The sequence below is a fragment of the Pipra filicauda genome, unplaced genomic scaffold (genome assembly GCF_003945595.2).
Source record: "Pipra filicauda isolate LSUMZ 115617 unplaced genomic scaffold, ASM394559v2 scaffold315_size853536_pilon, whole genome shotgun sequence".
Classification (NCBI taxonomy): Eukaryota; Metazoa; Chordata; class Aves; order Passeriformes; family Pipridae; genus Pipra; species Pipra filicauda.
Window position 1 is genome coordinate 745,675 of NW_024104438.1, and position 21,820 is coordinate 767,494.

The window sequence follows — 21,820 nt, forward strand, 5'->3', positions numbered from 1 at the left end:
GTCTCGCGACCCCTTCCCCGCGCTCCGATTGGCGGCGCGTGGCTCGTCACGCGGGAGCGCTCGCGCAGGCGCGGAGCGCTCTGAGGGGCGGGGCAGGGAGGGGGGGCGGAGGCGGCGCCGGCAGGACCCGCGCACGGCGCCTTCCCCGTGGGCCGCGCCGGCCGCCGCTCCGAGTCATGCTGCGGGCCTGCCGCCGGGCGGGGCTCGCCGTGGCCAAGCAGGTGAGCGTCGGCGGCGGGAGCCCCGCGAGCCGCCCCCCGCTGTCACCGCTGAGGCCGCGCCGGGCCTGCGGAGCGGGGTTGGGGTGGGGTGGGAGTGTGGGGGGGTCCTGTGACCGCGGCGCGCCGCGCGCTGAATGACTCGGCACACGCTTGCCCCGATAGGCTGCGCAGCTTTTGACTGGCGGGCGCGACCGCCAATGGGCGCGGGGGGTGGGGGTTGGTGGGTGGGGCGGACTGCGAGTCCCGGCGTGCCTTGCAGCGCCGCGCTGTTCCGTACAGCGCTGCCCCGCCGCGGTGCGCGCCGGGACTCATAGTCTGCGACGGGGGCTGCGGGGCGCGCCGCGGTGCACGCCGGGGGCTGTAGTCCCGCCGCCATGGCCGCGCCGGGCCCGCCGCCCCGCTCCGCCGGGCCGGACTGGGGTAGCGCCGGGGCCCGCGGGCAGGGCCTCGGGGGCGGCGGAGGCTCGGCGGGGCCGCGCACGGACCGCTGGCTCCGCGGGGAGGGATGGCGGGCGCGCTCCTCCGCGGGGAAGGACGTGACCTTGCGTTCCCTGGCGCGGCCTCCCGCCCGCACACGGCGACACCGCAGGGTCGGGGCCGGCTCAGGAGTTCCTGTGCCCGGGGCGGGGAATGAGTAATTTGAGCGCTCGGGTGTGAGGGCATCCTTCTGAGCTCACGGTGGGACACCGGGAGGGCACAGCACGCCGGGGGGAAAGTGCCCGTGGGACCCGTGCGTTGTGTCCCGGACCTTTGCCTCTCCTTATCAGCAGAGATAAGGATGGTGATGTGCTGCAGAGCCCTTCTTAAAGCAGTCGGCCAACTTTAGGAAGCCACGGGGGTCTGTGGCGAGGGTGGCTCCTCTAGCAAGGCCACAACTTTTGTTTCAGCTGTCTTCATGACTAATAAAAAGTGAGCTGATCAGATCATTTTTATACCCTGCTCTCCATCTCATATTCTTTAGCCTCTATTCACGCCGTTCAGCAAAGGAGAAGCTGTGCATACTCCCCTCCAGCACTTCAGCTGCCTTTCCTTTGCTGCTCCATAAGGCTGGAGAGTCCTCGGGCCAGGTCACCTGATGCCCACTGGAATAAGGCTCCGGGTTTGCCGGGCTGTGGAAAGTTTTAACTGGGAGTTGAGAAGACAGAAACCAGGCTTTGGCAGATGTTTATCACTTGGGGCTAGGGGCCTCTGGTGGTCTAGTGGTTAGAGTGTCTGACTCTCACCGCTGCGACCCGGGTTCGATTCCCGGCCCCCTGGGCAGGTGGAGCTCGTCAGCCGTGGAAGGCAATTCACCTAAGAGAAGGTCACTCTAAACAAACCTACATCCTGGGGACCTCACTGCCACTGTCCAAGCTTTGCTCGGCCCCGGCAGATGAACCTCAGGACTAAAGGGTGGGCTCAGTTCAGCGCACGCTGTGTCTCACCTAAAAATCCACTGCGCAGGCTGGAAGGGTTAATGACCTTTCCCAAATCTTCGCTCGCGAAGACTGGCCATTATATTTGCATGTGCTCAGCCTTTAACAGGATCCGGAACAGCCAGAGTGGTGCTTTGTGGCTGGAAGTGGGTCATCAGGCTATGAGTGAGTGGTGGAAGAATCACAGAATGGTTTGGCTTGGAAGGGCCATTAAAGATCATCTTGTTCCACCCCCTTGTCACGGGCAGGGACACCTTCCACTATCCCAGGTTGCTCCAAGCCCTGTCCAACCTGGCCTTGGACACTTCCAGGGATGGGGCAGCCACAGCTTTTCTGGGCAACCTGTGCCAGGGCCTCACCACCCTCACAGGGAAGAATTTCTTCCAGAGAACTGTGCAAACACAGAGATGCCACAGCACTCCGTGAAGTTTGTTATCTGTACCTTTACTGATTGTTTCCTTACTTAAAAAAACCCAGCTTTTCTTTTATCCCTGCTTATATTTCCTGATGAGATCAAGTACAATGGAAGTCTGGTTTGGACAGAGAAAGTGGGCATGCAGTGACATAATTTTTATACATTTTTGCTTTTTTTTATTCATGTTGAAGGGAAGTTTTGTTCCATACTGTAGCACATGCACATGGAGACTGTTTCAGGTCCTGCAGATTTTCTGCAACTAAAACTTGTTTCTTTTTGGGTAGCAAAAAGAGACATAAACAGGAAATTAGAAACCAGTGTTTAATTATAGTGCTTGTGTTGCAAGAGGTGCAGAGCTGGGGACTCTAATCAAGAAGGACTTACCTGATCTGAGATGGTAATAGGTAGATTTTTCACAGAAGTGAAAACTCCTGTCACGGAAATAAGACCCTCTGGCTGTTGGCATCTCTGTTATATAGAAGCTGACAGTGAGGCAGGTCTGCCTGTCTTTTGGGATGTTCAGATACTTTTTTACAGGTTAAAACCCCCAGTTGTCTGAGGACAGCTTTACCTGGTCAGGACTTTGGGGTAACAGGACCCTGATGATGCTCGGTGTCTTGAGCAGACTTAGAGAGCCTGGAAGCAGAGTGTGGCTGGATGGGAGTAGCAAAGCAGCTGCTGCTCCCCAGAGCCAGAGCAGCATGAGGGTATAAGTATGAAAAATCCCAGTAGAGAACTCATGGTGGAAAGTGGGAAAACTTTTAGCCTTCTCTCTTACTGTGAGCTCTGTGTGTCAAGGATCACTAAGTTTGTTAACAAGTAAATTAAAGTTGTGGCTTTGAGAGAAGTTGTTCTTCATACCTTGATTTCCTAAATGTTTGATGCTACGTGTGCAGTGCTGCAGAGGGAGTCTTCTCTTATTTGAAGTATTTTTGTAGTTCTATTTAAAAGGAAACAGAGCTTTTAGTGTGTGATATATAGCAGAAGTCTTGAATGATGGGAGATCAGAGTTCTGTGGTCAGATGTCCTTGTTACACCTGACCTCTGTCATAACAAAAACAAACTTCCTCTGAAGTTTCTGGTTTGGTGATTAAATAGTAGATAATGAGTGTATAATAATAAGCATTTAAGAAGTTGGGTGAAACAAATACAAGGTAGAACTGCTGGAGGAGGAGGAAGGAATGGAAACAGCTGCCCCTGCAGTGCCCTTGATGTGGGGATCTGTGCTGTCTCTGTGCTGCCTCATCCAAAGGGTTTTCTCTGTCTTCTGCATGACAGCAAATGGTTTATTTCTGCCTTTTACACAGCATAGCAAAGCATGTGTGATGTATTTCCTCCAAATCTTTTGAGGCATTATTACTAAATAAATAACAGTGTTCTAAAAAATTACAAACTCCTGGGAATTATGCAAAGGGGAGATTAGAAACTACGTGCAAGTTTCCGAGTTATGGTGATACAGCAAATAAAACCAATATTATTATGATGGCCAAAAGGGAACAAGGCTTCTTTAAAAAAAATTATTTTTAAAAAATCAGGGATTTTTTGAGGCAGTGCTGTACTTGGATGTATTTGGATGTGAGGGAAGACAATCAAACTTGTGTTCCTCTTCATAAAACCGATACCTACAGACTTTTGGTTGTTGTTGCACTGGCCAGCTGTGGGAATTTGTTGCAAAATCTTGAAAGAAAGTTGGTAGGGGCTTGTTTTGCGTTTAGTTGTCACTGCCATTGCTACACATGTGAGAGTCCAATGCCATACATTGAAGACCTGTGTTTTAGTTCCTCTCCTCTTGACAAAAAACAAGTAAAAATGAGGATTTGTCTAATCCTAGAACAGCCCAGCTTGGAAGGCACCTCAAAAGGTCATCTGGTCCAAAGAGCATCTGGACTAAAATCAATAATCCCACTGAAAAAACCCTCCTGATGTGCAAAGCGTAAATGCTGAGCTACGAGAAGCAAATGTTCTCCTGGCTCCCTGAGCACAGCCCGGTCCCAGGAGCAGGAACAGATGTGTTTACTGAGGGTGTAGAACTAAGTGTTGTTTGCCATCACTCAGTGTGAGTAGGGGTTTAGCCAACAGGGACATGGCTGAGCTGGCCCAGGCACCAGGGTTGTGGTTGTGGGAGCCTCCAGGATCACCAAGAAGGCAGGTCCAGCCTGAGCAGGGAGGTGGGAGTGACAGTGGTGCAGGGTGGGATAACCTCCAGAAAGCCTGGCCAGGAGCTTGGGAGTGATGGCTTATTTCCAGGTGAGCACTAGGCAAAATTGGGTAATCCAAAAGTGTTGGAAGGGACTGGAAATTCAGTCTGAACCGATCAATAGAAAATCACTTTATTTTTCCTTTCTCATTTCACTGGGTTGAGCTGTATGCATGATGCTGAAATACTCATGGTGAAATAGGGACGTACTGAGAGTCAGCAGCGTGTTCAGCAGTTGATAACAAAATTATTTACAGGGCTTTTCTTGGTGAAGTTCCCCTTGAAAGTACCAGTGACGCCTCAGTAAAAAAGTCAGATAATCAAAAACATTACAGAAGTTATTTTTTATTTTGTCACCTGTTTTATCCATCACAAACCAGAAAACCAACCATGGAGTACAGAGGAGGCTCCTGAAGGTCTCAGGGGTAAGAGGAGCACATTTCCTCTTGCTGTACACGTGCTCCTGCTACTAATTAAAAATGTTTTGGCTGCCCTTCTGGAAAGAATAAGAATTCAGTGTTCCTGCCCTTTCCTGTCTACACTTTTGGAAAAGGATGGGACCTAAACCACAAAGTTGTGCCTGTTGTTGCCATGTGCAAAAGGAAGTAGAGAAACTTGGCTTCTGGGGTTATGTTGTAGCGAAGGATCTCCCATTTTTTTCTTTTTTAAAGAGAAAATTCCCAGTTGGGCGAAATATCTCAACTATGGGAAAAGTTCTTTTTGTGCCTTGTACTTTGATTTCTCATGATCCCATATTTCTCTGTTAGTAATTCCCATGTGGGGAAAAAAACCTTTGAGGGGGACAGCTCGTTTCCTTCTGAAGGCTTAGAGTAGCTTAACCAGTCCTTCTGGTAAATCCTAATTTCCAGCTAAAATACAAAGATAAAAATCTTGGGTATTGTGGTTTTTGTAAAGTAGAATTTAATGAAATGAAATAAATGAAATATCACTCTTCATATACTAATTTAATTTCTGTTATAATCTGATGCCTATCTGGAAAGTGTGTGCGTTGTTAATTCTTTTAAAGGAGGAGTCTTGGTGTGGAAGCTCAGGGAGAACTGCTTTTGTGTCTTCAGAATTAAAAATAGTTTAAGTAAGTGTTAAATATAGTTTTTAATATTTTTAAGGATCTAAACTACTGCTGTTGTCTCCTGCACTGCTCACACTGAGTTGTTCTAGTGCAGGAGGTTGTTAAAGAGAATCTGAACTAACTGGGGGCAGGGAGCATAAATAAGCAAAATAAATGCAGAAATAAGCTGAGGTAAGGGTTTTTTTCCCATATCATTTTCCAAAATGCCTAATTACTTCTTACAAAGCCCTCTCCCTGGAAGCTGCACAAGAGAAAGCTCTCCTGTCTGTTTAGGGAAGAGAGTCCAACGTCGCTGTCCTGGCGCCGGTCGTGCTTTCCTTCAAACGCGTGTGGGATGTGGTGATGGGGCAAATCAGTCCAATGCTGCTGTTGAGGTGGAGAGATGTTCGAATGTGCTCACTGCTAACTCTTGCCTCGTCCACCCCCTGCAGAATAACCAGTGTGTGAGAGTGTCCCTCCGTCCATCACGGCTGTGCCGCGGATATGCCACCCACTCGGGAGAGTCCGGGTACGTTCCAGGGCTGGGAGGGTGGGACTGGTGACGACTCACAGGCTGTTTGATGTTTGCCATATAATACAGTGGACATGGCTTTGACTCCTCTTCCCTCCTCAGTGTGTCTGCAGGCAAAGTCATTGGTGCAGGTGTCCTGTTTGTGGGTGGAGGAATAGGTGGAACCATCCTGTATGCCAGCTATGACAAACAATTCCGGGAGAGTGTGGAGAAGGCCATTCCCTACTCCGACAAACTCTTCGAGATGGCTCTTGGCCCTGCACCTTCCAGCACACCGATGCCAAAGAAACCAGTGAGTGTTTCCCATTCACCCCCACCTGTTCATTTTTCTGGTTTTTAGAGAGAGTGTCGGCTCTTAGGTTTCAAATTCTGATTAATGTTGGTGTGTGCTAAGAATTTAAAAAATTTAAGAATCCTTCAGATTTCTGAAATTAAGAAGATTTAAGAATTCCGAACTGAGGTACTACTTTGTGCTGCATAAGTGGTGCTTGTGTGTTTCCCCAAATCATCTCGTGATTGTGGTCTGTGGGTTGTGAAACTGTTATTTTTATTTACAGTAAAATAACGTAGTAAAATCCCAACTGAATAGCTGCTCTGCTTACACCCAGAAATAAACTGAGGAGAGACAGAGCCAGGTGATGGGCTGGAATTTAACTATTTTACTAGAGGTTTAGTGTAGTTAGTGATGTTGCAAGATTAGAAAACTCTTATTAGTTTGGAAAATTGATGATATTTCTTTTTTTTATTTTTCAAGATACAGCAAGGTCCACTGAAGATCTCATCTGTAGCAGAAGTAATGAAAGAGTCTAAACAGCCTGCTCCCAAATCCCCAGTAAGCAAACCAGAAGCTGCTGCTCCTTCAGAGGAAAAAGAAGGTAAATTTACAGAATGTCATATACAGAGAAGCAAATGACCTAATGATCTCCTGTATCATACATGCTAGAGTAGATTAAAATAGTCCTTTGAATGGTCGAAGATAAACATTATTATTTCTTAGAATTAATGTTATTTTCTCTTCGAGCCATAAAATTTGCCTAAAATAGCTTTAGCTCTTTTTTTCCTTATTTTTTTAGAAAATGTATTTACTATATAGAATATTTGAAATCTAAGATAAACACTGACTAACCTGCATAGTTTAGATATGAGACTCAGCAGGAGGAGAACTTTGGCTGCTGGACTCTGAGGCTATTTGCCCTCTCTTCTTGCAAGCACAAGAAACTTAATTTTGGATAGTTGCTGAGCTGCTGTAGAGCCAGATCAGGTGGAAGTGGTTTAGAGAGGAGCAGTTGCCATGTCTTTTTACGTTTACCTCTCATGGCTGTGTGTTTTTGTAACTAATATCTTGTTGCCGTTTGTCCAGGAAATCCTCTTTTTCTGGAAATAACAACATCAGTGTCCAATTAATGTTTCTACAGAGGAAAAAAAGTCTTACAACCCTGATTCTACATTATAGAACATATCATAGAATCACAGAATGGTGTGGGTTGGAAGGGAACCTTAGAGATCATCCAGTTCCATGGGCAGGGACACCTTCCACTAGACCAGGTTGCTCAAAGCTCCATCCAGCCTGGCCTTGAACACTTCCAGGGCAGAATCCCCTCCCTGGGCTTGCTGCCCACCCTGCTGGGGGTGCAGCCAAGCACATGGGGGGTGTCTGGGCTGCAAATGCACATCGCTGGGTCATGTTGAGCTTCTTGTCCACCAACACCCCCAAGTCCTTCTCCCCAGGGCTGCTCTCAATCCATTCTCCACCCAGCCTGGATTTGTGCTCGGGATTGCCCCGATCCAGATGCAGGACCTTGCACTTGGCCTTGTGGAACTTCCATGAGGTTCACACGTGCCCGCCCCTCAAGCCGGGTCCCTGTGGATGCCATTCCTTTTCTCCATCGTATTGACCACATCACACAGCTCAGTGTCATCCCCAGACTTGCTGAGGGTGCATCAATCCCACTGTCCATGTCACTGACACAGATGCCAAACAGCACCAGTCCCAACACCGACCCCTGAGGGACACCACCCTTCATTGGTGTCCACTCGGACATTGAGCCACTGACCACAACTCTGAGAGCAGCCATCCAGGCAATTCCTTATCCACTAAGTGATCCATCCATCAAGTCTGTCTCTCTCCAGTTTGGAGACAAGGATGTTGTTCAGGCCAGTGTCACAAGCTTTGCACCAGTCCAGGTAGATGGTGGCAGTTGCTCTTCCTCATCCACCAACACTGCAACCCTGTCTTAGAAGGTCACCAGATTTGTCAGGCACAGTTTGCCCCTGGTGAAGCCATCAGTCTGTCATCAGTCACTTCCTTATCTTCCATCTACCATAGCATGGTTTCCAAGAGGATCTGCCCTATGATCTTGCCAGGCACAGAGATGGGACTGATGGACCTGTAGTTCCCTGGGTCTTCCTTACTTATGTTTTTAAAAATGGGAGCCAGTGGGAACTTCACTAGGCTGCCATGACTTCTCAAATGATGGGTAGTGGCTTAGCCAGTTCCCTCAGGACCCACAGAGGAATCTTATCAGGAGCCACGGACTTGTGCAACTTCAGGTTCCTTAAGTGGTCTCAGGTGGCGTGACTGGAGCACTTGACAGTGAACACTGAGGCAAAAAAGTTATTGAGTACTCAGCCTTCTCCATATCCCAGATAATTAAATCTCCTATTTCCTTCTGGAGAGGGCTTACATCTTCCCTGAGTTTGGAGGAGGTGATCCTTGAATATGAGCCAGCTTCCTTGGCCTCCTCTTCCATCCGGGGCTTTATCCTATGGTACTCTACCAAGCAGATCCCTGAGGAACCCAGGGTCTGCTCTCCTGAAGTCCAGGGCACTGAGCTTACTATGCACCCTCCTCACTGTCCCAAGGATCTGGAACTCCACCATTTCATGGTCCCTGCAGCCAAGGCTGCTCTTGAGCTTCACATTCCCCACCAGCCCGTCCCAGCTGGTGAGAGCAAAGTCCAGCATAGCACCTCTCCTCATTGGCTCCCCTGTGACTCGGAGAAGGAAGTTGTCACCAATGCATTCCAGGAACCTGGATTGTTTATATCCTGCTGTGTTGCCCCTCCAGTAGATATCAGTGGTTGAAATTCCTCATGAGGACCAGAGCTTGTGAACATGGAGCTGCTTCTGTTTATCTATGGAGAGCCCCTTCCACATGGCCTTCCTGCTCAGGTGGCCTGTGGCAGACCCCCACTGTAGTGTCCTCTGTAATCCTGACCCTTAAGCTCTCAGCCAGCTCCTCATCCATCCCCAGGCAGAGCTCCACAAACTCCCATCTGGTCACTGACATAGAGGGTGATCCCCCTCCTCATCTTCCCTGCCTGTCCTTCCTAAAGAGCCTCATCCTTCCATTCCATCACTCAAGTCATGGGAGCCATCCCACCATGTCCCCTGGCAGCTTTGGTGTAAAGCCCTCTTCACCAGCATGGCAGGCCCTGGACCTCTCCCTGTGTGACAGATGGACCCATGAGCCCCTCCTGTACTAACTGGTTTGTTCTGTAACTGTATTTGACAGCAGGCAAGGCTGCAGCACAGATCATCTCTGCAACAGGTGTGGCCATGTCGGTGCCAGCTCCGGGGATACAGACTGAAGAAGGTGAAAAAGATCACATGAATGCAATGAAGGAAACCCAAATCCAAATTTCAAGTGCACAAATTCTTGCTTCTGTGTTGGTATTTGTCAGTGTTTAAAGGTGTGAGTCTCTGTGGCTTTTGCAGAAGAAAACTTCCTTCATCACAGATTTTTAATGTAGTAAGAAGCTAAGATTGATGCCTGGGGCAGGTGTAGGTGTGAGCACCAGAGGGAATCCTGCCTTTATGCTGAACTGAACTTGTCCAGTCCAGTTTGCCTCTGCTCTTGGGGGCTCTCTGATTGCTGTTCAGAAAAGTGTCTCTGCCCAGGGCCAGGTGAAGAAACAGCATTTATTGTTAAACTCAGCAAGAGACACTGGCTTCCAGATGATGGTCTCTTTCAGATGAGATTATATGATACTGATTTCTTCCTGTATGAACACATTTCATAAAAAGTAGGCCAAGGGTAAGTAAGTACATGCTGCAGAGTAGCATCAGTGTTGCTCAGAGGTGACCTGGTGGGTTTTGCAACGTGGGCTCCCTCCTCAGTTTAGATGCAACTTGCCGTTGGTCTTGAGAGCATTAGTTAAGCCAGTGCTCGCTCTTAGAGGCATTTTAAGGAGCCATAGGCAAAGGAATAGAGGATAGTTGTGATTCACCATTGTGAGTCACCACAGCCCTCTCATTAATCCTTTGTTGTTTTGGCTGGGCTCTCTAAGCGTGCCAAAGGGGAACTGAAAAAAAAAAAAAGAATGGAGATTGACTTAAAATTTAAACTTGTCTCCATAAGTGTTTTTCACTTCTTGCTTTGCCTTTTACTTCTGAATCTTGTGTAATTTTGTGACTAGACAACATAAAATCTCCAGGTGCATGTGAGGTGTCCATCTTTGATTTTCAGATGTGAGGCTGACCTTTGTAATTAAAGATTCTTGAGGTAGTTTCAGAAGTCAGATCTACGAAGCGACACTGACTATAAAAATCAGTTTTGATAAGAAAGTTATTTCCCTGCAAGTAGTCTGTATAATAATTTGGACTAAACAGTTTAAACAGTTTAACTCCTTTTTACTTCTGAATAGGCAAAGAACATGAAGGTTCCCACGCTATAAAGGAACGGTCACCAGAAGAAGTTGCGGCCCGTCTTGCCCAGCAAGACAAAGAGGAGCAAGAGAAGATAAAAGGTGAGTCCTTACTGTCAGTGTCCCTGTCTGTGTTCTGTGGGACAGAAGAACTGTGGGACTGCATTGGCTTTAGAGTTCCAAGCTGCTTCCACACCCCTTCGTTGTTGTCCCCTGTTGAGGGGGCAGAGTGAGTGGTGTTGGAAGCTTCTTCCACCCACTCAGGAGTAACTGAGAGTTGAAGAATAATAGAAAATCTGAGGTTGGAATGGACCAACCAGTTGAATGGTTCAAGGAAGATAGGAAAATTTACTTGTTTTCTCTTAAGAACCATTATAAGAAGTGAACATGGGATATACCTGCAGCCCCCTGCAAAATCATGGGAATGGTCTCCCACTGAGTAGAGTATTGCTTTTAGTGCAGACTTGCACCTTAATGCTCCTGCTCTAAATGAGGAGCATGTTTTGTGACCTTCTGTAGGCTGCTGTGCAGTTCCAAACTGACCAGCTCTTCTGGGTCATAGAGAACAATGTAAAGAGATGCAGTAACATGTCATTCTACTAATTATAAAGTTCTTTTCTTTATTGTCTAATTGACTTTATTATTTTTTCCAGCCCTTGCAGCAACTCTAGAAGGAGCTCTAAACACAACTGCCCGTGTAACCCTTCAGGCTATCACTGCCCAGGAGTCAGCTGTGCAAGCAGTGAATGCTCATTCCCAGATCCTGAAGGAGGCCATGGATAATTCTGAGGTAAACGGGACAAATGGGGACAGTTTTTTCTTTTTTATTGTGTTCAGCAAACTTTAATCTCACAATTAAACTTGGAAGCTTTTCTTGTAAGGTCCTTCCATTTATCACAGTTTTAACTAATCTTTCCTCTTGTGAAATGTGGTGTAGTCAAAGAATACAGTGGTTTTGACTGTTTTTGATTTTTTTCGTGAACTCCTTTATTTCATTTTTGTAGGAAGAAAAGTTCAAGTTAATACATTAATAGTTTTCACATTATATTTTAATTAATTGTATTTTAATTCCCAAGACCTTTTTTTTTACCTAGTTAAGGGTATCACACTGTCCACCCCAATAATTCCATTGAACTTATTCCCTTTGCCGAAATCTTCTTGCTTGATTGTTCATTGATTGTCTGGAAATGGGATGGGGATGTACAAGTGATACCTTTTGTGGTCCTGGTGTGCTCACACTGGGGTTTGTCTGGAACTACTGCTGCTCATTCAGTTCTGGAGCAGAGGATATAATTCAGTTGTTAATCAATTAGGGACATGTGGGCAACTAACCAAGCACCCAAGACTTAATCTAGTAGTTAGTAAAATAACTGTCTTAAGAGTTCGCTTTTAATTATTAATTATTAAGCTTGCTTGAAAAATAAAGCAACTTCAACGTATTATGGTACTTTAATACATGTGGAGATTTCCCCCCAGAATTGTTGTGCACCATACAGTGATCCTCATGTGAGCTCTTCTGCATGGACAAAGGTTCTGTGGCTCGGGAAAAAAACACATTAAGAATCAAACAAGACCAAAACAAAACATGGGAAGAGAAACATGATTTGTAAAGCTTCCAGCTGTGCTGTTGAAAAACACGAGAACGTTGCTCAGTTTGAGTGAATTGTTCAGCAACACATGAATCTCTGCAGGCTTTCATTTTTTCGGTATCTCTGACTTAGTGGTTGTAACGACCCTAATGAGGAATCTGTGCTTCCTTCTTAGGAGGCCGGGGAGAAAAAATCCTCCCAGTGGCGCACGCTGGAGGACGCGCTGAAGGACCGGAGGAGAGCGGTGGACGAAGCTGCTGACGCCCTGCTGAAAGCCAAGTGAGTTCCTTAGTTTAAGTCTTGGAGTAGTAAGTCAGTATTGCTCATGTGAGGGCTGGCAAACACCAGAGGAGTTTCTACAAAGCAGGGACTCACCTATGTTTGTACTGAACTGTCGGGTTTGTGCCAAACCAAAAAAATAGTTTTATACGCTAGTGAGTATTTTAATTTGATGTGTGTAAATCTTGGGGGCCTGTGCATGTGGTCCTCACTGTACCAAAGAGTCTGAAACAGTCCTGCTCTTCTTTTAAAGAACTTGTTTATCTTCTTGGTACTTCCACATAGTTTTGGTAAGTTCAAGTTAGATTAAAAAAACAGTCCACAGTCCTTTTAGTATTGTATTGGATCATTTTGTCAATATGAAACCTACTGTAAGAGAAGGCTCTGGGGAGACCTTCGAGCACCTTCCAGCACCAAAAGGGGCTACAAGAGAGCTGGAGAGGGACTTTGGACAAGCACATGGAGTGATAGGACAAGGGGAACAGCTTCAAACTGACAGAGGGCAGGGTTAGCTGGGATATTGGGAAGAAATTCCTTACTGTGAGGGTGATGAGAGAAGGTTGCCCAGAGAAGCTGTGTCAGCCCCATCCCTGGAAGTGTTGAAGGTCAGCTTGGATGGTGCTTGCAGCAACCTGGGATAGTGGAAGATGTCCCTGCCCCTGGCAGGGATTTGGAACTGGGTGATCTTTAAGGTCCCTTCCAACCCAAACCCTTCTGTAATGACTCCACAACTGCACTCCCTGTGTATTGAGTCAGTAACATCACCAGCTTCTTTTAGTTGTAACGAAAAATTAAACCTTCCAGCATCCCTTGGCAGTTCCATTTGCCCACAGAATTGCTTTTAAGGTTAGATTTTTACTAAATACCTGTCAAAGAAAAACTTAAATTCTGAAGGGGAGCTTATCCTGTGCCCAGTCTCTGTATGAACCACACTGATGTACATTGAGGGTGCGGGGTCATTGCAGCAGAAAAAAGTTGACAGACAGGATCTCCAAGATGCCCTTGTAATGAGGTTAGAAATAAATCTGGAAACCCTTTGATGCTTCTGAGGCTGAGAGGGTAACATCATCCTTGAAGTTGCATGGTTGCTATTACATTATAAACTTCTCTTATCTTTGAAGTTGCTGTGCTGACTAAAATTAGTGGGAGGTGTAACTGAGGTTCCACTTTGTAAAACAAAGCTAATGCAAACCCCACATGCACTTTTCATTCTCTATTGCTCTACTAGACACCTTTGCTTTTATTTATTTTCTTAATTTATTTATTTTCTTAATGTATTTATTTTAAAGCCTGTTCCTTATTCCAATGAGATCACTGGAAACCTCCATTGGTTTTAATGGATTTGGAAAAGGAGCACTTTTCCCTTTATATCCAGTTGTGCTGGAGAAAAGCAGTTCTTTCCTAATTACAAAAACCCATAATCTGTCTTTGCAGAGCCCTATAAATTTTCTCCCATCCTCATTAATCTCCACCAGTCACCATGTCCAAAACACTTCTGCAAGCGTAAGCCATCTATATTAAAAATGTTTCTTTGCTGGAAATGTCTGCTGTCTGATTCTAACTTAGTTTTACTAATCCTAACTCCTTTCAGTGAACTTTCATCTTCTCTCCAGATAAATCTTAAATACTAATTCCAGTATAAATAATTCTCATTTTACATGGAATAGCCACAGTGGCATCTTTAGGTTTCGGGACGTGGAAAAAAAAAAATCTTTAATCACAGCATCTTAGAGCTGGTAGATGGGAAGCAGCAGTAGAGTTACCCAGTAGTTCTTCCTATAAATACCAACAGCATAAAGTAAATTTTCTTTGGGGTGATAAGCCCTGCATGTGTTACATTCAGCAGCTGCTTCTCTTTCCAGAGAGGAGTTAGAGACGATGAAAGGTGTCATCGAGAAGGCCAAGAAGTCTCAGCTCGCAGGAGCCAAACCTCACATTGTTGCTGCAGAAGAAAATCTCCATCATATGATCATTGACTTGGACAATGTGGTGAAAAAGGTAAAATTTCCTCACAGTGTTTGTAATTGCCATTAGCGTAGGGAATCCTTGGCAGCTTGCACAGAGCCCCCATTCCCAGATCCTCTGTAGGAGGTGAAATATTTATAAAGTGTAAATCAGTCCTTTTGTAGCTGCACTCAGCCTCTGAGCTGGTTGTATTGCCAGTGATCAGACACCTCTTTGTGAGAACTTGAACTCTGTCCTGAAAGAGCCTCCAGGCAGCTTGATTGGTGTCAGTCCTTTCTGGTGGAGACTTATAATTCTTTCAATTTGATTCCAAGAGGAATTTAGCATGAGGTTAGGGAGGAGTTGGAAAAATGTATGCTAATGACTTGGGGGGTAAATCACTTTGCAGTTCAAAAGACTGGGGAAGAAACATAAAGGTGGAATTTATCTCCCTTTGCAGGATGGCACAGGGTGGGTTTTTGTGCTCCCCTAAGTGAGTTTGCTTCTGTTGGGCTGGAGGGTAACAATATCTACCACTAACCCAGGGCCTGTTTTTAAATTATGTGTGTCTTCAATTTCAGTACTTGCCTTGAAAAATAAACTGGTGTCATTTTTGTTACAGGTTCAGGCAGCACAATCTGAGGCCAAGATAGTAGCTCAGTACCATGAGCTGGTGGCTAAAGCCAGAGAGGAGTTCCAGAGGGAGCTTGACAGCATCACCCCCGACGTGAAGCCAGGCTGGAAGGGCATGAGTAAGTCTCCCACTGTGGGGTTACATCCTGCTTGTTGCACTTTGTTTGTAGTGCTTCTGTAACTACGGCCACCCAATGTCCAGCATCCCAATTTCCACATTGGTTGGTTGGTTTGAGGTGGAAATTAGTTCAGAATCGAAGTCACAAAGAGGATTAGTTCTGGGAACTGCCTGTGCCATATTGAAAGTGTCATAAACTGTAGCTCTTGTATAATAAATACCATATGGTTTTATGAACATCTCTTCCCTCCCCTGGTACTCCAGGAAGGGAGCCAGGTCACTGCAGATTTGAGTCAAATCTGTTACTCACTGATGAAGTCTGGCTGACTCTGATTATTTTCTGAATTAAACTGACACTGTGACTTACCTGTAACAACAGCCAGTGCTGCACAAAGCAGTGAACAGGCATCTTCACAATCAGCTCACCCACAGGAATCCCTCTGCCCCCAGGTTCCCTTACTCACCTTAACTGCTTTGATTTTAAAGACAGAGTTGCAGAAGGTGGAGTGTGTGTGTTCACCATTACTGTGGATGAGCTACTGCAAGAACCCATGTGTGGTATATCCTTGGAGAAATTACTGCCTGTGGTATTTAAAAACTAATTCCCTGAAAAAAAACAAAAGAAAACAAACCCCTTCTCAGATACTTCCAATCAGGGTTTAACCTAAATGCACTAAGTAATCTCAGACTTTTCTGACCTCAGTGTTGAGAGGCAGCTGTCATGGCTTTATTTATGAGTTACAGGGATTTTAATAGAAGTGATAATTGCCATTTGAAAAAAAAATGTGGTGTTAATATTGCCTAAATGTTTTTTCTTGAAGTATGCAATGAAGAATTAAACACTCTTTCTTAATGCTACTTTATGCCTTAGAAAAGTGGACCTTAGTCCCCAGTTCATTTTCCTGGCTAAATGAACACACCAGATCTCTGGAATGGTCAGTTTTCTTTTAAAAAACAGCCAACCACACACCCAGTATATGTGGGGAAAACATTTTAAATTAACAAATCGTTTGTGGAGTTTGCTTTTGGGATGTTAGTTTTGAAGAAAACAACTTATTTAGACACCCTGGAGGTGGAGCTGCCTTTCCTTGCAAAGGATAAAAGGAGAACATCTTGGGTTTTGTGATCACTGCCCTTCTGTGGGAAAGGGAAGCTCCTGGTGGCTTCCATGTGCTCCGTTTCTTACTGGTGTGACCTACTGATGCACATGGGACTGACTCGTTGGGGTCCCTGGCTCTCACTGCCACTTGGGAATTTGTTTCTTTACGATCTGCTTCTGTTTGTAAGAACCTAGAAACATCAGACTGAAGTTTGCAGTGTCCTGTAGTACTTTCCTACTTCAGACTTGTGTCCTTGCTTTGGCTGAACTTAAAACATCCATCTGTGGGTTTCCGAGGGTGATTTTAGTGGTTGGGGTATCTTGGGCTACATCAGAGACTTTTATAGTTGACATCCTGTTCTTCCTGAATTCCTGAAGTCTTGGGCTCATGTTTAAGTCACTGTAGATAAGCTCTTAGTTTTGTGTTTTACTTTTGCATGACTGCCTTGCTGTAGTGAACGTGCATTAACTTTTCAAACGTCTCTCCTTTTCTGTTGCAGAGATAACTGACTTAGGTGAGTTAATGTCACTTGTTCTTGTCCTCTGAATGCCATCTCTTCTCTTTGTCCTGTTCATGTTTGTGTGGTGCATGACTCTAAATTACAGGCAGTATCAACAAAGGGCTGAAACGTGGCATTCCTAGAACATTTCTGCACATTTGGCACAATTAAACCACAAACTCTGTTCTGTTTTAAGTGTTAAGTCCAACAGCTGAGCTTAGTGCTGCTGGTCACTTGCCCATTGGACACAAGCACTGCTGCTCCCAGTCCTCCCTGTGCCAGTCCTTTTCCCAGCACCCAGCACCAGGATAACTGAAGCACTGTGGAATTTCACTTGCTTTAGACCCTGCAGGAATGCTTTCCCAAGTAGTCCTGGTTTTCCATACAGGCAATTTAGCTGGCAGCCAGTGCAAAATGAGCCTCAGCATTTCAGGTCACCAAATGCTGCAAGCATATCTTGGGTCCTCCTGTCCGAGCAGGAAAAGAGTAAATACCTAGCAGATACAATGTGGCTGTGATTCTTCCTGCTCCTTGAGCAACCAAACCTGAAAGGTACAAACTCAGGGGTAAGAAATCTGAGGAGATAACTGAGCCTGTCTCACACTGACTGCAGTGTTTTCAGGCACCCATTTCTATGAGCTTGTACCCGCTGGAGGTGTCAGTGCTCGGGGTTTTACATCCCCTGCTGCTCTCTCTGCTGGCACAGGGGAAAATACGTGGTGATGTAAAGACCAAGAAACGAACGGAGTTGTCATCAGTCCTCTCTAATCGAGTTTGACACATATATGGGAGTGTAAATAGCTGGGAATAATTTGGAAGAAAGTAAGGTAATTCCTCTCCCAGAATGAAAGCACTCGCCTGTAGGTGTGGTTCAGAAAGTGGTCTCGGGTGGGCATTGGCACCGGGCAAGGGCTTGAAGTGCTCAGAAAGTTTTCCTAGAACAAGCTCACTGGTCACAACCCCAGGGAGCCTCAGAGCACTCGGGTGGGAGGCGGGTGAGCCCCGTGGCAGCAGATTCCCTGACTCCCTGTGTTTCCCTTCAGCGGGGCAGTTGTCCCCGGACGACCTGAACTCCCTCATCGCACACGCCCACCGGCGCATCGACCAGCTGAACAGGGAGCTGGCAGAGCAGCGCGTGAGGGAGCAGCAGCACATCGAGACAGCCCTGGAGAAGCAGAAACTTGAAGACAAAAAAGCATTTGAGGCAGCTGTGGCCAAAGCGCTGGAGCGTCACAAAAGCGAGATCGAGCTAGAACAGGAGAAGAAGGTAAAGTGGCCTGACACACCTGGTTGAATCTCTGGCTCAGAAAGGAGGTAGAAAAGGGAGGGGAAGCGCACAGAGGAGCAGCTGGGGTGTTCTGAGTGGTGGGAGACTTCAGATGGGTGACCCCCAGGTCATGGAGAGGAGGTGTTGAACAAGGAAACTTCTGCAAAGTTAGAATGGTAAAATCACACAGTGAAACAGGGAATGACTGTCGTGTTACTTTGCTGTTGGAGATAGGATCACTGGGTCAGAATAAATCACAGAATGGTTTGGGTTGGGAGGGACCTTAAGAATCATCTTGTTCCATCCCCCTGCCATGGGCAGGGGCACCTTCCACTAGACCAGGTTGCTCAAAGTGCCATCCAGACCTGGTCTTTAACACTCCCAGGGATGGGGCATCCACAGCTTCTCTGGGCAGGCTGTGCCAGGGCCTCACCACCCTCACAGTAAAGAACTTCAGTGTTACATCTGACCCAGTATGGCCACCATGGGGCTGTCAGTCCCTCCATCCTGCCTCCAGGAGGTATCTCCATGTTCTTCCACTCTTTATTTGATTTCTTTCCAAAGGACTGTGGAACCTCAGAATTTTAATACTGCTTTGGATGTGAGGCAATTGCAACTTAAAAATGTAGGAATTTAAGCATTGGAGGTTTTATCTTTTGAGATCCCATGCTGCAGGCTGACACTTTTGCCAAATACTCCTGTTTTTGAAAATGGGGTTAAACGCTGGCCCTTACTTGAAAAATTTGCACTCACATGAGGGAAACTAAGGATTTCACCTGTAGCCTGTCATTGTAAAGACTGCAATACTTTACAGATTAGAGAAAAGAGCTCTACTGATTTAGAGCTCTTTTAGAAGTTGCTTGAACTGTCATCTCTGTATTTAATGGAAGGTTGGAAATGAAACAATCCTTAAAAAAAAGCCAAAAACCAACAGAAAAAACTATTCAACTGCTCCTAGATAAACCTATACCACCTCTCTTCTGCAGTCTCAAGTGGCTGTGTAGGGAAAAGGTAATGTGTTTTGTTTGAAAGCTTGTTTATAAACACCCAAGTGTTTCATTGGACAAGTTACTGTATTTTTTACATACTGTTGTGATAGCTGCACTAAGGGCCTCCCGTGAAGCTATTCCTTAACAGCTTTACAGAAAAGCTCAGCTATAAAACTGGACCTCAGCAGCTTTTTAGGATGAAACGTGGGCTTTGTCAATGCCACTGCTGTAAATGTACCCTCAGCAATCCCTGGTGTGTGGTGCAGTCACAGTGTGGGACAAGCAGGGCTGTCCTAACAACATGTCATGTGTGTCCAGATCGAGGAGGTGCGGGAGGTGATGGAGAGCGAGATGCGGACCCAGCTCCGGCGCCAGGCTGCTGCCCACACCGACCACCTCCGGGACGTGCTGAAGATCCAGGAGCAGGATCTGAAGGTGGAATTTGAGCAGGTAAGGGAGAAGAGTCCACAGAGGAATTAAAGGGATAAGTGCAGTAACTGTTAAATTCACCTCAGTAAGGTTTCTCACTGGTATATTGTATTTTCTGTACACATTGCCCCTAGCAAGAACAGCAGATTTAAAGAAACATGTCTTAAAAGTAAGGTAAATATAACTAACCATCTGTTTCTGGTCTGATACATGTATCTCCCTCTGTTTCAGAACCTAACAGAGAAGCTCAGTGAGCAGGAGATGCAGTTCAGACGCCTTACTCAGGAACAGCTCGACAACTTCACCTTGGACATAAACACTGCCTATGCCAGGCTGAAGGGAATTGAGCAAGCAGTCGAGAGTGAGCACTGAAATCCCATTTGTTTAAGGACTTGATCCCCAAAGGCCCATTACCCAAACCTGGGTGTCTCAACCCAGGCATGTAGCTCACGGGCCCAGGTTTGCCACACTGCTGAGCACCCAGCAAAAACCAGATGAGTGAATCTAAAGGGGTTCTCCCAAAACCTGTTGTTTTGTTCTGGTTCTGAATTGTGGGGCAGACTTGCTTTAGAGCAGGTGCTGAGGGGGTGGCTGCTTTGGAAAGCAGTGTGTGGAGAGGAATAGCTTTTGCTGCTTGTGCTCAAAACCATGTGCCCCAACTGAGAGTCCCTTCTTGGCTCACCTTGCAGGTCACGCAGTAGCAGAGGAGGCGGCCAGGAAGGCCCACCAGCTGTGGCTCTCCGTGGAAGCGCTCAAATACTGCATGAGAACAGCCACGGGGGACAGTCCCACGGAGCCCCTGGGCAGTGCAGTGAAGGCCATCCAAGCCAGCTGCTCCGACAACGCCTTCACGGAAGCCTTAACAGCGGCGCTCCCCGAGGAGTCCCTGACGCGGGGGGTGTACAGCGAGGAGGCCCTCAGAGCACGGTTCCACACAGTCCAAAAACTGGCAAAGCGAGTGGCCATGATCGATGAGACGAGGAACAGCCTCTATCAGTACTTCCTGTCCTACCTGCAGTCGCTGCTGCTGTTCCACCCCCAGCAGCAGAAGCCGCCGGCCGAGCTCAGCCCCGACGACCTCGACACGTTTAAGTTACTGTCTTACGCCTCCTATTGCATCGAACACGGAGACCTGGAGCTGGCGGCCAAGTTTGTCAACCAGCTGAGAGGGGAGTCCAGGAGGGTGGCAACCGACTGGCTGAACGAGGCACGGATGACCCTGGAAACCAAACAGATTGTGGATATCTTGACAGCTTATGCCAGTGCTGTGGGGTTGGGAACAACTCAAGTGCAGAGTCAAGAGCCAGGATTGTAGCTTTGGAGGCAGCTCAGCAATTCTGTGCAGGAAAGAAATCCCATGAGCTCCCGAGGGTTCAGGCCGAGCTGTTGGCAGGGGCTGGAAGTGTTAAATCAAAGCACGGGTACCGTCTTGTTTCCTTGCACTGTATTTAACTTCACCATCTGTTGTATTTTTATTGGGTTTGAGTTGTCATGACAACCAACTTCAGGAAGCTTCCCTACAATTTGTGTAAGAATTAATGTTTCCCCATCTTACCAAGTGGGCTTGTGATCCAACCAAAATAATGTTTGTAACCTGCCATTAATCATTTGCCACTTTGTCAGCTGAATAAAACAAGACTTCAACCACTTGCTTCTGCTGTTTAGTCTCCTGCTTAAACATAATCTACAGCTGGAGCAGTACAAGCTCAGCCTTTTTCCATGACCAGAAGAGTTAAAACTTTGGTTTACTCCTTTCAAGGAGCAAGAATTCACTGATGTGATTCACCAATTTGTACAGCTTTAACAAAAAAAAAAAATCCATGTTTGAGGACAGGATCCATAGACAGAAGTTGGAGTCAGAGCACATACTGTGGTGAATTTCTACCCTGGAATGTTTCCTGTCAGACCTGCTGTGATGTAGTTTTAGAACACCAGCTATTTCTACCAGGAAGCCAGACTTGGTTCAACCATGAGAGCTCAGATAAAAACCAAGCTCCTTCCTTCCTTCCTTCTCTTACTTTTCTCCTACTTCTTACCATCATTGAAGAGAGATTGATCAACTTAGAACTTGCTGAAATGAGGAACTGGGGCTTGTCTACTTGTTCCCAGTTTTAAATTGTTGGTAGGATAAAGCACAAAGCATTATCACCACCCTTGGAAGCCCTTTCTCTTGACTCTACACCTGCAGCATCATCCCCATCAAGGTTTTATATTTCACAAACAGAATCAAATGTTAAATACTTTTCACCAGAATATGGTGTAATTCTCTGAGGAGCAATCCTTTGCTTTATTCACAATAATTACCTTAAAGAAACCCTTCAAGGTGAGCAGCACAATGCTGTGAGGGCCAGTTAATGGCACAGCACTGCCATATTTCTTCCCAGTCACCTTCGTGGCTTTAGTTCTCTGTTCTGCATGAACTTCACTTTCTCACAGAGCAGCAGCAACATTTTGTAATCACCAGTTTTGCTCAAGGGA

General features: G+C 46.4%; 1 protein-coding gene across 3 annotated transcripts; it reads left to right on the top strand.

Moving 5' to 3' along the window:
- The first annotated feature begins 102 nt into the window (after positions 1–102).
- On the top strand, positions 103–20,993 carry IMMT (inner membrane mitochondrial protein). 3 transcript variants are annotated; one of them, XM_027722805.2, is made up of 15 exons: positions 103–221; positions 5,770–5,846; positions 5,952–6,141; positions 6,604–6,724; positions 9,364–9,444; positions 10,496–10,597; positions 11,149–11,285; positions 12,260–12,363; positions 14,226–14,361; positions 14,930–15,059; positions 16,658–16,672; positions 17,701–17,924; positions 19,232–19,363; positions 19,574–19,703; positions 20,032–20,993. In XM_027722805.2, exons 1-15 carry the CDS (start codon positions 177–179, stop codon positions 20,655–20,657), a joined length of 2,250 nt encoding a protein of 749 aa, XP_027578606.1. In that variant the 5' UTR covers positions 103–176; the 3' UTR covers positions 20,658–20,993. The 3 variants fall into 3 exon arrangements, with proteins under 3 accessions (XP_027578606.1, XP_027578609.1, XP_027578610.1); XM_027722808.2 differs by having other exon boundaries at positions 117–221; positions 9,367–9,444; XM_027722809.2 differs by lacking the exon at positions 9,364–9,444 and having other exon boundaries at positions 117–221.
- Positions 20,994–21,820: the final 827 nt, after the last annotated feature.